This window comes from Eretmochelys imbricata, chromosome 10 (assembly GCF_965152235.1).
Source record: "Eretmochelys imbricata isolate rEreImb1 chromosome 10, rEreImb1.hap1, whole genome shotgun sequence".
In the NCBI taxonomy this organism is placed as follows: domain Eukaryota; kingdom Metazoa; phylum Chordata; order Testudines; family Cheloniidae; genus Eretmochelys; species Eretmochelys imbricata.
This window is the reverse complement of record NC_135581.1, coordinates 55,398,944-55,413,683: the sequence shown is the minus strand read 5'-3', so window position 1 is coordinate 55,413,683 and position 14,740 is coordinate 55,398,944. Positions and strand designations below refer to the sequence as shown.

The following is a 14,740-nucleotide window of genomic DNA, read 5'->3' as shown; positions in this document are numbered from 1 at the left end:
TTCTTTAATGTACTGTGCATAGGTAGGAGATTAGATTTGCTAACCAAGAAGGTAATTTTGTTTGGTACAAAATGTGATGATTCCATCTGTGTGTGTATTAGAAATACAGCTCATGGGACATATAATTTTAACATGTCCTGTGGTCTGAGCTTAGATTAATACAAATTTCTATATAAAATTCCATTAAGTACCATATTTGAGTTAGGAGAAATTCCTGCAAAAGACTATATATTAACTTAGATCAATTTAAAAAAAGTGCTTTGCAGTTGGAATTGGATCTCAAATTATCTTCTGGAAATGAGCTGGCATAGATTTTCTTATAATGACTCGCCCAAGTCTTGACAGAAAGGCTTACACCCAGTGTCAAAATTTACTCTCTGCCAGTTCTAACGTATAGCCTTCCAGGAACAGAAACCAAGCTGGCCCCAAAATTGCTGACAATTTAAAAATTTAAAAAGTGTCCAAAGAAAGCAGCAATGGTGGATGCTCAATGGTGGATGCTCAAGGGATGTGCAGCTAGGCTTAAATGAGACACATCAGACATTCCAACCTTCTTAACTCACAAAGCAGCTTCTGCTAAGTCTTTGTTTTTCTCGCTTAGTCTACTTATACCTGGTAGAAGGTAGCAACAGGCCAAATATTGTTTGCCTCTGATCTGTGTAAACTCGAAACTTGTCTCTCTAGCCAACAGAAGTTGGTCCAATGAAAGGTATTACTTACCCCCTTGTCTCTTTGATTTATTCTTCAGTCATAGAAATGAGTCAATGAAAATTGCTTCTGAACAGCAAAATTTGAGAATCCCAGTTAGCTCGTTTCTCAAATGTTATTTACTGAAATTCTGCCCTGTTTTCTTTACAGCATTAATTGCAAAGGAATCTGAAAGCCTTAGGGTTTTTTGCAATGTTTTTATATTTGTCTTATCTCTACCTTTAAAAAAAAGGCAAAAGCAATTAAAATCATATCTGGTTTAAAAAAAATTTCAAATGGGAATTGTACGCAAGAAGGTTATATAAATGGCTATTTATTTATTTATATTTAAATACAAAAATATGCCTGTCCACCGTTCTGCGTGCTCTGACTATTAGTCAGGATCACAATTTACACAGAAACAGCCACCCCAGCAGCACGTGGCACTCACAGACAACAAAAATAATTAACTTAACAAGCTAGTAACTTAGAGCAGCAAAATCATCCTCTACCCTATTATGTCAGGCCTCCCCAAAAGAACCCCCAAGCAGATGCATTGTCCATAAATCTCTGACAGTTGAGTCAGTGTCAATGCACCACCCATTTATCTCTGGGCTCCTGGGTACCAGTGTTGGTTCCGATCTCAAGTGAAAATGGGTGGTGGATTTTTAATTATTATGTGATAATGATTATAAAGCTCTTATTGGGTGTTAATCCACATCACCCCACTGTATGTCTGGCAGGAAAGCTCTAAGAGTAGATTGGCAAGAGGCGTGGAAGGTGAGGAGTGAAGTGCATTGGCAGTGGTAGAGTTTGCAGAACAACTTGTGTTCTTGACACTTTCATTAACATCAAAGGCCCAAACTTACATTCACTGTGGACCAGAAGTCCCAAGGAATTTAAAAACTGAAGAACACAGCCTTAAAATCAGTGACAAATTTAGATCTGCAAGGAATATAGAATGGAGCCTCAAATTCTTACATACATGCTACACACTCTCATATAATATGCATCAGGTTGCAGCACGGTCTGAATTGAATTGACCGGATTTATAAACTCCTCAAAGGCAGACTTTCCAATGGAAATAATGGCAGAGCTTTAGCTACAGAAGTGCTGCTGGGAGCCATTAAGCAATAATAGTTCTTAAGCCTCTTACTGAGCTTCAGGCATATTGTTTTTTGTTTGTTTTTATGGGGCTTAAGGTCTTCAGCATGTTATCAAATTAGACGCGGCTATTTCCTGGATAGGTACAGAAAACGTCAGTACTAGTAGCAGTGGTTGCTTCTAAATACAATTTGCAGCTGTCATCCATTCTGCAACTTGTTGCTTTTCACGATGCTTTTCCAGGGGTGATATCTGCTAGGGTTTGGCGAAAGACAAGAATAGAAAGACCCAGTCTCTGGATGAATTATTCCAGTGAATGTCTTATAAGCTTTACTAATTTGTAGGCTGTGCAGGGTTGCAGAAAGCATGGTTTAGCTCAGGGCTTAAATTCTCATATAGTATTTCCAAGTAAAATGGAGTCTGAATGTTGAAAAAAATGCTCAATGAGAGAGAGAAAATCTGAGAACTGTAAGTGATTTTTAACTCTCTCTCTCTCTATAGCTAGGCTTCCTCAAGTGATTAAAAACTTTCCATGCATCTTCCACTTCTTTGGATGCCACTGAGCAGCTGAAGCCTCAGGCAGTCGATATTTTTATGTAGAGATTAAAGATATTGCCATCCTTTCTCTATACAAAGAAGATGCTCATGGTACTCTGGTGGTATTAAGAGAAGGGATGTTGTAAAGTGGAAAAATGCCCTATCTATTCCTCAATATGATTTCCAGTCTGCCAGCAAAGTACCGCCACTAGGAAGGCCAAATATTACATTTAAAGAAAGCTATATGCCAATGTAAAGAGTCTGCACATTACAGCCAGAAGCCCAGAGGTTAAGCTGAGAGGTCTTGTCTTTTCATTTATAACAGGAAACTTTTCTTACCAATTTTCAGTGGAAGAGCCCTACGTTTCCAAGCATACTATCTTATTCACTCAGCCCCATTTCTCAGGAATGTGCTAAAGGAGCTCTTGGTCCATGTGGTGCTTCTAAGGCTGAGAAAGCAAGTGACTCACTTTGAAGTTGATCTTGTACACCAGAATAAACTCTAAAGGGTTGAGAAAGAATGATGTAATCTTCACGCTTACCCTGGAGAAAGAGTGTTACCTCCAAATTCTCCCTGCATAATCCACTCCCTGAATAATTCACTCCCTGGAGGAGGCAGTAGTGTCTCGGTGTTAGCAACTGAGCCATTGCACAGGTGAAAACATTTCACCTTCTTGCCATTACTGAAAAATTCAAGGATTCCAGCTGTGTTCTCGGTATGTTCCATACAGACTAAATGCCACAATGTACAAGATATGCCTGGCATTACTGGAGGTGAGCACTGGTAGGAAATATCTTACGTCTGATTCAGCAGGCAAGAAGTTAGTTAGCCTGATCTACACTGGAAAATTAAGTTGGCTTAACTACATCACTCAGGGGTGTGAAAAGTCTACACCCCTGAGTGGTGTAGATAAGCAAACCTAACCTCTGATGTAGACAGTGCTAGGTTACTGGAAGAATTCTTCCGTTGAGCTAGATACCACTTCTTGGCAAGGTGGATTAACTACGCTGATGAACCCTCCTGTCAGCAGAGATGGTGTCTACACTGAAGAGCTACAGTGGCACAGGTGTGCAGCTAACATTGCAAAGTTAAATGTGGCCGTACAGGAGCAGATGTGATGTGTTCTGCTAAAGATGACATAACATCTCATGCTATACTGACCTTGTCTTAGGGTATAGTTTGGTACTCTTGTTTTATTTATAATTACCATTTATTCTTTTCCAATAGCAGTTCCCAAAGAACTGCTAAAAATCTGATGGAGGGGTTAAAAACAAGGTTAGGGGCCTGGTCTAAAGCCCAGTTGCTTCAGTAGTGTTTGAATCAAGTTCTTAAAGATTTTAAAAATTCTTTCGCTTTAGCATGCTCTCTTTGAGCACTGCTCCCTCTTAGTGATTTTGCGGAGAAATCTCCAATAGGAATTCACATGAATACGGAGTTATGAATGTTGTATCTAATTTTAATCAAGTTGATAGTTTTTTAATGCTAACTGTTTTCCCTTAATGAGTAATAAATCAGGCATTTATCTGTATTTTGTTTTGCAAACTCTCCTCGCTCATACACCCATCTCTGTTTTTTTCAGAAAAAACTATTTTATCATTCCTTATGAGACTTTGTGATTTACAGAAACCCATCAGCTGACTTTTATCATCTATATTTAAAGTGAAATTTGTAACTGCATTTCAATGAGAAAAATACATTAAGATTTTTTAAAATGATGGGGAAAAGGCTTTGAAGAACTTTTCAAAACCACAAACTGTGCTGCATTAGTGAATAATTGGGGGGTGGGGTGGGGGGTAAATCGTCCTTGAATTTCCTTTTGGCAGAAGGAACCATTTGCTAATAATAATCCACCCTTGCAAATTGTTGGCAACTGTAATAAGTCCACTTCTATAAATAATAATAATGCCCTACTCTTATAGAGCACCATCCATCTAGAAGAACCCTGTAGCATTTTAGAGATTACTACATTCAATACTTAAATGTAGGTACTTCTGCAAAGTAAACCCAAAAGCTGTTCTGCTCTAGTTTTTCAGGGACCGAAAGTAAAGAATATTATTAATGTTTATTATGGTAGAGCCTAGGGACCAACCAAGAATGGGGCCCCATTGTGCTAGGTTCTGTACAAACTCGGAGTATCAGGCAGTGACTGCCTGAAAGAGCTCACAGTCTAAAAAGACAGATAGAGGTTGGGTAAAAGCAGCATGAACAATGTGAGGACAGCAGATAACATGATAGTTCCATGATTAGTTAGGCGGGGATAAGGTACATGGAAAGAAAAGTGAAAGGAGTGCATGCTGAAGGGAAGAAGGGTGAGGATGACAGGGCAGGGGAAAAGAGAATATGTGAAGAAGGTGTGACGGGAAGCTGAGGTGAAGAGACTGTGAGGGTGTTGTAGAAGAGGGTTGGAGCAAGCAGCCAATCAGCAGAGGGCAGAGAAAGTCCAGTAAAAACTGCAGAAAGTTCTCTGTGTGCACGTTGGCTGTTTCTGAACCTGCTTCTACTAGCTGTAGTCTCTGCTGGTTCCCCCTGCACTTTTCCCCACTGCAGAAAGACTGTAGGTAATAGGAGCATTGTGGGGCATGGATCAGTTCACATTGCACTCCCCGTCAGTACTGGCCAGGGAAGCTAATGATCCAACCAGCGGATCAAATTCAGTGATGAATCCTGGTCATGTGCCATCTAAGGCATGTTGCACATATGCTAAGAAGATAGGAGCATTAATTTTAAGCACCACAGTCATTATGCTTTGTAATGTTAGCCTGAAGCCCTAAATGCCTCTGAACCCAAGATAATTTATTTTATAGATTCTGGAAAATCTAGCAATTGCTTTAGGCATATTCATTTACTCTGCATCTGCTGCTGATCCAAAAACATAGTAAATTGCTATGTCTATGAATACCTTTTGATTTGAATAGCAACTTGTAGGATAGCTTTTTCACATTACCAGTCATATCCTTTAGATCCATGACAGTATGTTTCAGCCCTGTATTTGTGGGTAATGCTATCTGTAGGCTAACACACTATTTATTATACGCTTTCTGTACAGATCACCGGTACAGCTCAGGAAGTGACTGAATCCAGTTTGGGTGAGAGAAACACGACAGCTGGCTTAAGTACACAAGGTGATTTTACTGTCTGTTTATTTTGGGAGCATGCAGTTGTCACTAAGGCCATGTCTATCCTATGGGTGCTACAGTGGCACAGCGACATTGCTGCAGCTATTCTGCTATAGTGCCATAGACTGCAGCCTAGACGTAGGGCTTAGAGCGAGAGAAGGAGTTTATCCATCCATGTGTGTAATCCATCTCCCTGAGCAGCGGTAGCTAGGTTGACGGAATTCTTCCCTCAGTCTAGCCGTGTCTACACTGTGGGTTAAGTTGGCTTAACTATGTCATTCAGGAGTGTGAGTTTTTCACACCCTTGAGCACGTAGCTATGTCAACCTAACTTTTAAGTGTAGACCAGGTGTTATAGTGGGCTGTTTCCTCTTGAAGAGGAGGGATTTGGTCCCATCTTGGTCATAATAACTTTTGTCCCAGTCATTCACTACTTTCCTTCTTCACAAACTGATGTTGCTAGAATGGCTAAGTAGGCATAGAAAAAAGCCAGTTTTCTTCTCCAAAGGTGTCTCCAAAGCTCTGTGGAAAGCTTACTTTGGAAGCTTTCTTGAGGCTTTTAGTTGTCTTTAAAGCACCATGCATTCCTGTGGCACTCTATAAATAATATTAATAAGCAACTGTGGCTGCCTTTGGAGTGGTACACTCACATCACTCTTCCCTTCTGCTGTTCTGCAGTATGTTAGCTGTGAATTCTCCAGAAGACCAGGAATGAACCTGAGCTCTTTTTTCTGAAGGCAGATCTCTTGAATAGGGATGCTGATCAGCAGCAGCACGGGGCCAGCTCATTCTTTTAACCACATTTGTCAGGACAGCCTTTCTGCAACAAGTCTGATTGACATTGAGAGGTATTCACCTCTAGGTTACTGTTTTAAATTCAGCTCAATGACCAGAATGTGTTACTACCTGATGGCTGTTCAGTGGTATGTATGAAATGCAGTGATGGTCTCAGTCCAATCCCCAGCAGATAGGTGTCCACATTATAGCCAACATGAACATCCGGTAGGTATTACCTCTTGGCGCCCTTGCTGACAATCTCAGAAGAGAAGTTAAAGTTTTAACAGGTCTGAGGACTGAACTATCCTCTAATATCTTCCAAAACAGTGTCAGAGTATGCTGACAAATCAGTGTTGGAAATCGGATACTTCCCATGATGTGTCTGTTTTGTGGATAACTAGAAGTCTTCGGTCTTCAAAGTCGTCAATCCCTCACTTTTCACGAGCACTAAATATTCTTTAAAAAAAAAGTTTGACATCTTTGTGCAGTGAAGTGTGATGTTGACGATTCAAGGTGACCAGTTTTTATTATTAAGGAGGTGCTGTTTTCAAAGAGTTTTCTTATATACTCCTAGCAGATATTTAATTTGTTTTATCAAAACTGAATTTATTGGGTCACTATGGTGAGCAGAATGTCTCCCCTTTCTGCTTTGTATTGAAATAATATGTGATGCTGTAGTTGAGTTAAGAATCAGTGATTCAGTCAAACATTTTGTAACTCTGTGCAAATGTATTTATTATGTAGACATTTTTAAAATGCATACTCTTTCTTTGACACATAATGGGGGGTGTAAAAGTATATGTGCATCTTTTAAAAATGTAACTCTTCATTACATTTTTATTAAATGTTGGTATTACTAACATGATAGAATACATACAGTGAATATAAATCCAACATTTTCATGTATATTCTCATTTCTAAAGAGGTTCTGCCTCCAACCACAAGAATGTATTCCTTTACATACTGAGAAAGAGACAAGGTGGGTGAGGTAATATCTTTTATTGGACCAGCTTCTGTTGGTGAGAAAGACAAGCTTTTGAGCTACACAGGTTTTTCTTTAGGAACTCTGTGTCAGGTTGAAAGCTTTTCTCTCTCACCAAGATAAGTTGGTCCAATAAAAGATATTACCTTAGCCACCTTGTCTCTCTAATATCCTGGGACCAACATGGCCACAACAACACTGCAAACATTTTGCTTAAGTATATTATACATTAACATGCTATGTCTGTGTCTACGCTAGGTTCCCCCAACGCCCACCCTCACAAAAATACCCCAAAATAACCTTGTCACTGTTGTGAGTGCCACAGTAAAGCAGTCATTGTGCAGCTAGACCTTACCTTACCAACATTGCTATCAACAGCTATTACATGAAAAGGAACAGGAGTACTTGTGGCATCTTAGAGACTAACAAATTTATTTGAGCATAAGCTTTCATTGGCATCTGAGATTGCTGAGCTGAATGGAACAATTTATTTTAAGTGATGTATATTCTGTATATACTAGGGGATGACACCTGGTAACTCCTCATCAATTCTAGTCCACTATAGAAAAGTAATTGGTTGTATTCTGAAGTTAGGCAAAAAAGAACGTATAGGCCAGGATGTAGGTATGGTTCTTTGTTCTCTTTGAAAATCATTTCTGACAAAAAGAGGAGAAAAATACAACTTTACGTAACACACAGACGTTTTCGTTTATAATATAAATGTGTGAGCATCTTGGAAGAAGAGATAAAAATCTCAGCTTCTAATACAAAAGGCTTCCACGGTGATGTATATCTGCAGAGAATGTTGAGCTTTTATCTACCACGGAGAGAGAAAGAAATCTCTGATACGCTGTACATTTTGTATGCTAGAGAGATGGTACAAGGGTGGACTCTTTTTCGAAAAGGTCCTTGAAGTGTATTTGAGACACATGTGATGCCTAGTTACAAGGTGTTAGACACAAAACTAGCATCGATAATACTGGTAGGTATAAAACTTTGATCAATGAATGAATACTAATAATGATGATATACAAGACTGCAATATGCTAATACTCCAAATGCCTTGTTTTGCAGTGTCTGTTGACAGTACCTCTCTTATGGTCTCTGAGGTTGCTGACATCCCAGATCATAGCTACTCTTCAGAGGATCTTTATTCTCTGGAAGTTCAGGGGTCTCTTCATTCCACACACTTTTCTCCATACAGTACAACCCACAAAGGGGCCACAAACAGAAGCTGCACCAGTTTGGATCACAGCATTCGCTCTGGGTTTCACAGGACTAACTCCCAATGTTCCCCTGATGAGGATGGGAGTTCCCACAGCAGAGCTTCTATGGACAGATCTCAAGGCCAGGAATATGAGAACTATGTTCATGGCAGAGCCTCAGACTGCTCTTCAGAGAATTTCAGCCCATCAGAAAGAGAATCCCAGAGCTCTGTTAGAGAAAACAAAGCCACGCCACCCTTGAAACAAATGAAAATCTGTTGTGGGGTCTTTAACCAGCCTGCTGCTGTACACTCTCAGCCCTCTCCCTGTTCTGTGCCTGCAAGTACTTCATCACACTATGGCTGCCCCGAGAGAACTGCCCAGCAGCACTACATTAGAAAATACGGCATTCCAAACATAGTCCGGTCCACTAGTGACCCTGTATCATGTTCATCCAGCACAGAAGGTAAGTGTGGGCCACTAAGGCAATGTGGTATGGAACAAATCAAGCACAGGTGATTTATCTTGTAGCTAGTATTGTTGGAAGTTATATCAAGTTTTGCAGCGTGATTTACATATGTAGAATTTAGCTCCTTGTACATTTCCCATGTTTAAAAGTTATAGGCAGAACGAATGTGGGGAAAAGTGTACACGTGTGATATTAATAATTGCTGTTCTTAATTGTATTGACCTTTCTGCACTGAGTCAAAAAACTACACCTTGGGCAACGTATAAAGAACAGGTGCTTCTCCTAGTATGCCACTGTCACACTGAACACCAAGACTAAAGAGTTGAGTGGAAGCTGGGGTACCACTCAGGAAAGGGGAGTGGCCAAGCAGATATACTTGTAGTGCAGCAGGCCTGGCTTCTGGTTTGCCTCCCTGAAGTGGCACTGTCTGATAGGATCAGCAAGCGATACACTCACAGCATTGTCTCTAGAGGCAGCAGCTGCAGTATGACTGTGTAGTGACAAGACAGCGGGTCAGTTTCAGAAGGATGGTGATGAGAACAAGAAGGTGGTAGTGTCTGGCTCTCCTGCAGCAGTCTCTTCTGCTATAAAACCCCCTCAGCCACAGAGGGAGAGAAAGGGAGAGGTCTTGCTTAGCAGCTGCCAACTCTTCATGAAAAATCAGTTTATTACTGTGAAAGAGAAAGTATTTGTTACAGTAGAATAATTTGGCCAAATGATAGCAGAGATGATACAACAGTCTATAACTATTGAAAAGGGATCGACATCACAAAAGGAAGTAAATTGTTCAGGGATTTTCAAAGGAGTAAAGTGGAGAAATAGATTGAAAGTAAAAGGAAGAAAAGTTCCCCTACCAGTGATAGCAGTTGGCCTGTTGAATAGTTTTCCAAGGGAACTGGTGGAAGAGTCATTGCTTGGCTAATTTAAAGCAGAAGCAGACAAAACATGAAAAGAAAATAGTATGTAGAATAACCCAGCACCAGCAGGATGATGGGCTAGACGATCTACTAGGATTTTTGGATCTTTAATTTCTGTGATTCTGTGAATTTCAGAGACGTTAACACGTAGTTCTGTGAGCTCCCTGGGACAGTGAGTTAATGCACTGGCATTTTAAATCTGGAAACCTGGCTTCAAATTGCCACCCAATAAAAGTGTGTCCTTAATCTAAAAATAGTATATGTTGGATTTCTTATGTGTGAATGTTATTATAATGCTGCATATCCGGTAAGAAGAAGCTGTGTGGGTTAAAACTAGGGATATGGGAACTCATTTTGTTTAATTTACCACCCACTTAACTTCATGCATTGAAAAGTTGGACTCAAACATTAGGTTGTTTGTTCTGCTTAAGACAGACTGTAAATAAAGTGGCAGAGAACGATCTAAAGACAACACCAGTATGCCCCTGTGTGTATGTAACATATAGGAAGCTTACTTGTGCTGATCTAGCTTGTGGGAGATTCTTTCATCACCAGATTGTTCTTTAAAATTAAATCCCTTTGAAGAAATGGATGAGTTTAAGTGAAGGGAAAGAGAACTTTGCAAATTCAAACCATTTTGTAATCTTCAGCAACAGTTTGACAGATTCATAAAATCTCCAGCTCCATGAAGTTCCTCAACCCTAGTCATAACATCTGCCTGCTTTCCTCCCTGCTCGGGTGAAGAGTTTGTTGAACATTATTTGGAAATTACATAAATATTACAAGAAGCATATTTCCAAAGACATGTAGCAGCTATTTGTATCAGCCCCTTCAGCTTCATCTTTCCTAAGGTCCTTTCTCTTGTGACACACAGCTGGAGTTGCTTATCTTTGGCTTTCTCTGCCTAAGCATTTGATCTGGATACTTCAGGGGTGGGCTATGAAGCTGTAGAGTGTAACATGGAATGTTTAGATGCTGCAAATTGCAATCTGGTAATTGCTTTAGGCTGTACATTGTTCATTCAGTGGAAAAACTTCTATGCAGCAGTGGAGGCCTGAGGCACAGTGGAATTGGGGTAGTTTCAGTGCAGGAGAGGCAGAAGATCTGCAGCCCATTCAAGGGGGTCCACATTCTTTGGCACACCACCATGCTGGGGTGTGGGAACAAAGTGAGAGTGGCCAGATAAGGAGTGGGGATGTTCCTTGCAGAATGGGGGAACAGCATTCAGCATAGTTGCTGCAGTATCTGGCACAGAACTCTACTGATGTTCCATGCCTGGGAAGGAGGATTCTGTTTCCCTTCCACCCATGCAACTCCTTTGTTCCAAGTCCACCTAGGTGGGCGTGTTGCAGTGAGGTGGATTCAGCCCAGTACGAAGGGCCCCAATGGCTCTGTATTTGTGTTAGAATTTGTTGGCAGAAGTAGGAAGAAAGCCTTTTGATGTTAAAGCACACACAGGTCCCTGCTTTCCATAGAGGAGAAAAGCAAGGTAAGGGAAAGGAAACATCAGCATCCTGATCACGAGCCAGACCAAACAAATGTTCTCCAGAGGAATACAAACCTACAGAAAATTGACACACCCACTCTCCTTTGTGCTTGTTTCTACTTCCTCGCAGGGAGGGAGTTGTGCCTGAGGGCTTGCACTGGGGGGAGGTGTGACCTTGCAGAAATGGAACTGGGGATCAACAGAGTTGAGGGCAAGAGGTGGGATGCTGGGAACTAGCTGGGCTCCACCCAAAATGCAGAGGAAAAGCTAGTTGTTGCCAGTAATTTACAGTTTAGCTTTCTGTCCTTTTATTATCATTTGTGTTACAGTAGCATCTAGAGGCCCCAAATGAGACTAATCCTGCTAGTGCTGTACAAATATATAGTGAAAAGAGAGTCCCTACCCCAAAAAGATTAGTCTAAAAAGACAAAAGAGGAAGTGTGGGGGAGAAATTATTTGCTATCCCCATTGTATAGATGGGGAATTTACGCACAGAAAATAAAGTGCTTACATTGGTAGATTTGTGTGGGGGCGATCTTTCATGGGGAAGACCAGGTATGTGTCTCATGATGGAGAAGTTGTAGGAAAATGTTAATTTAGAACTCAGTTTCCGCTCCCAGGCGCCACCAATTATCTTCTCTCAGGTGCCTGCCATATTTCCACTATATAAGTACTGATTTTCAGGCATTTATAAATGTAATTTATAAATTACATATTGATGTGGAGAGTCTCTGCCAGATTGGATCATGCATGCTACAGCCATTGCACAACTAGCTTCCAGCATAAAATATTTGAGCATAATTATTGCACTTGCGCATTACCTACAGTAACACAACAGCCATTATGCTTAATGTATTAATAATCCAGGAGTTAAAGTGTTTGTTTCCAAGCAGGTTTAAGACTTTATGGAGTTTTGTGTCAATAATCCTCAGATTAATGTGCCCCCAAGTAAGACTTGACATGATAGAACCATTCTGGTCTCTTTGGTCAATAGTCCATCCACTTACCTCTTGATGTTGGGAGTCAGATTTCTTGTTTGTTTAAAGCAGGATATCTGCTGTTTCAGATACAAGAACATTAAAAATACCTTTGATGTAATAGACTCTTACGGTCAGTAATCCCTGCACATTGTGATTGTGGTAAATTCGCATACAATCTCAGTAAGAAATGGGTTCTCAATTTTAAAATTATTTATAAATGAATTGTTTATATTTTTTTCATTAAGCTATTACCATAACAAAGGAGGACTAAAACAATTAGTGATACTAGTATAAACTGCATCTATGCTGGGAGGGTTTACCAATATAGCTGTGCACTCTAGTCCAAAGTAAACCCATCCATTGTTGGCATTCTCTATAGTGACTAGTGTGGCAGATAACAATGTCTAGTGTTTCATTTTGCTCTATGCCCAGTGTCATGAGTGTGGTAAAGGCTGCCAAGACAAACTCCACTTAAACCCATTGAAATGTTACCTCTTAACTGGAGAGCCATACACCATCATGTATTGCAGTACCTAGGTACATCAAGGCAAGTTAAGGACAGAAGCAGCCAGCCTTCTTAATTTCATTATGACTTTGAGTTTGTGAGACTCAGTGTTCTTTTAATATTGTTTTTCCCTGGTTTAATTATACACTTTGCCAGGAAGGATTAGACCAGTTTTTCATTATATGCTTTGCCCTGAAGATGCAGAAGAAAAACACTCTGTAATGTACCTAGAAGTTCAAAATAGTTTTCACTGTTGGAAAGAGTAATAAACATGCTTACCAAAAATAGGTGGATGTAATCCTTTCTGACTGTCAGAAGCCTGCGGACAAAAAGACTGTGGTGGTAATTACTATGTGGCATCATCACATGATCATTGTGCTGGCCTCACAGGTACCCTTTCAGCAGAGAGCAAAATACCTCTGGAGCTGTTTGCAGATGCTTTGATAGCCCCTCTGCAGTTCATTGATGCTTAGGCAACTGAATGATAGGATGGAGCTCAGGAAAAGTTGGCACAATATTATCCAGAATGCGTATATTAACTAAAATTAGTGGTGCACGACACTTGCTCTGCAACAGAATGAATCTGTAATGGGGGATGGTATTATTAAACAGAACTCCTGCTCCTTTAGACATAGAGGCAAGAGGAATTCATCCTGCTTGTTTCTAGTACATCCTAGATACCTCTATGACTAATTGGGTCTCTTCAGGAATTACAATAGGGCCTGCTCGCAAAAGGAGCTGAGTCCGCACTGCGCATCATTGATGTCAACTGGTTGTCAAGATTAGGCTTATAATATTAAATATGTGCACCTTTGGTAAAGATACAACAAAGAGGAAAATGCATCGTAACCCTGGAAACATTTCTTAACAAGTGATCATTTGCCTGAGCTCCTACATGTCGCCAACATTAGGAAATAGGAGAGGAGTTGATTTCCTAAAATTGGATTATAGGGGTTTTTTTCCCTATCAATAATTATACCAAGCTACAGACTGAAAAATAAAATCAAGTAATTGGGAATCTTTTCCCCCAAACTCTGTTAATAATAATAGTAATAATAAATTATGCTCCGTATCGGATAATGCCATTTTCCATGCACATGATGCCTAGATCCAGATGTTATCTCTCTTTTCTTTTATTCTAGTGCTTCATTACAGTTTCCCAGTTAAAAGAGATGGTTCCCAAACCATCCCATTTGGGTCACAGGGCTTAGGCACATACACATTTCTCCTGGCTTGGTGCAGAGGGGCAGGGGTGGGTGGAGAGTGAGTCCACCCTATGATCACCCTGCAGCAGTGGCTCCTGTCCTGCACCTGGGGTTGCACCACCACTTAAGTTTGACCCTGCTGCCCCTCCATCACCTATCCACCAAGCCAGTTAGGGTTGCAATGCCAGGGCACAGGATACATATATTTAATGGTGGTTCGCAAAAAAAGACTCAGTGCAGTTGGTAGGTTGCCTTAGTAAAACGTATTGGAACCACTGAGGTAGGTGTGGGGGCAAAGATTTGTGACAAATTATAATGCAGCACATCCACATATTTTGGGAAGCAGCCTTCAGGAGAAAATCAGGGGAGACCTGGATCTCTTATTTCATCATGGACTTTTGCTCTATTTTTCACAATGTTTTGATGCATTATTCACTTTGGAATAAAATGACTGAAGCCACCGGACCATCTTAAACTTTTCTTAGTCTGACTAGTTCTCCTGGGAACTTTAGTCTACAGCTGTGTTTATAGCATAGGGGCAGTGGCTTGTATATAAAGAATGTTTGTCTCAGCCCAGCCTGTAGTGGAAAAATTTCCCCTAACTCAAATAGTATCACTGGCATTCATGATAGCAGTATTAGCAGAAGGGTCAATGAACATGACTATTTTTACCTATCCACTCTTCCATGTGGTCCCTCCTGGTCCTGGGGAGGAATGTTGCCCTGCCACTCTCAGTGCTGTAAATGGAGAACTTTTCCAGGAATGCCAGT

At 40.5% G+C, this 14,740-nt stretch overlaps 1 protein-coding gene across 1 annotated transcript in view; it reads left to right on the top strand.

Annotated features, from left to right (window-relative positions):
• ENTREP2 (endosomal transmembrane epsin interactor 2) overlaps positions 1 to 14,740 on the top strand; it is a 130,979-nt gene that overhangs the window by 112,076 nt on the left and 4,163 nt on the right. The window contains exons 6-7 of the mRNA XM_077828974.1: positions 5,376 to 5,451; positions 8,278 to 8,874. Coding sequence (XP_077685100.1) covers positions 5,376 to 5,451; positions 8,278 to 8,874 — 673 coding nt within the window. The remainder of the gene's footprint in view (positions 1 to 5,375; positions 5,452 to 8,277; positions 8,875 to 14,740) is intronic.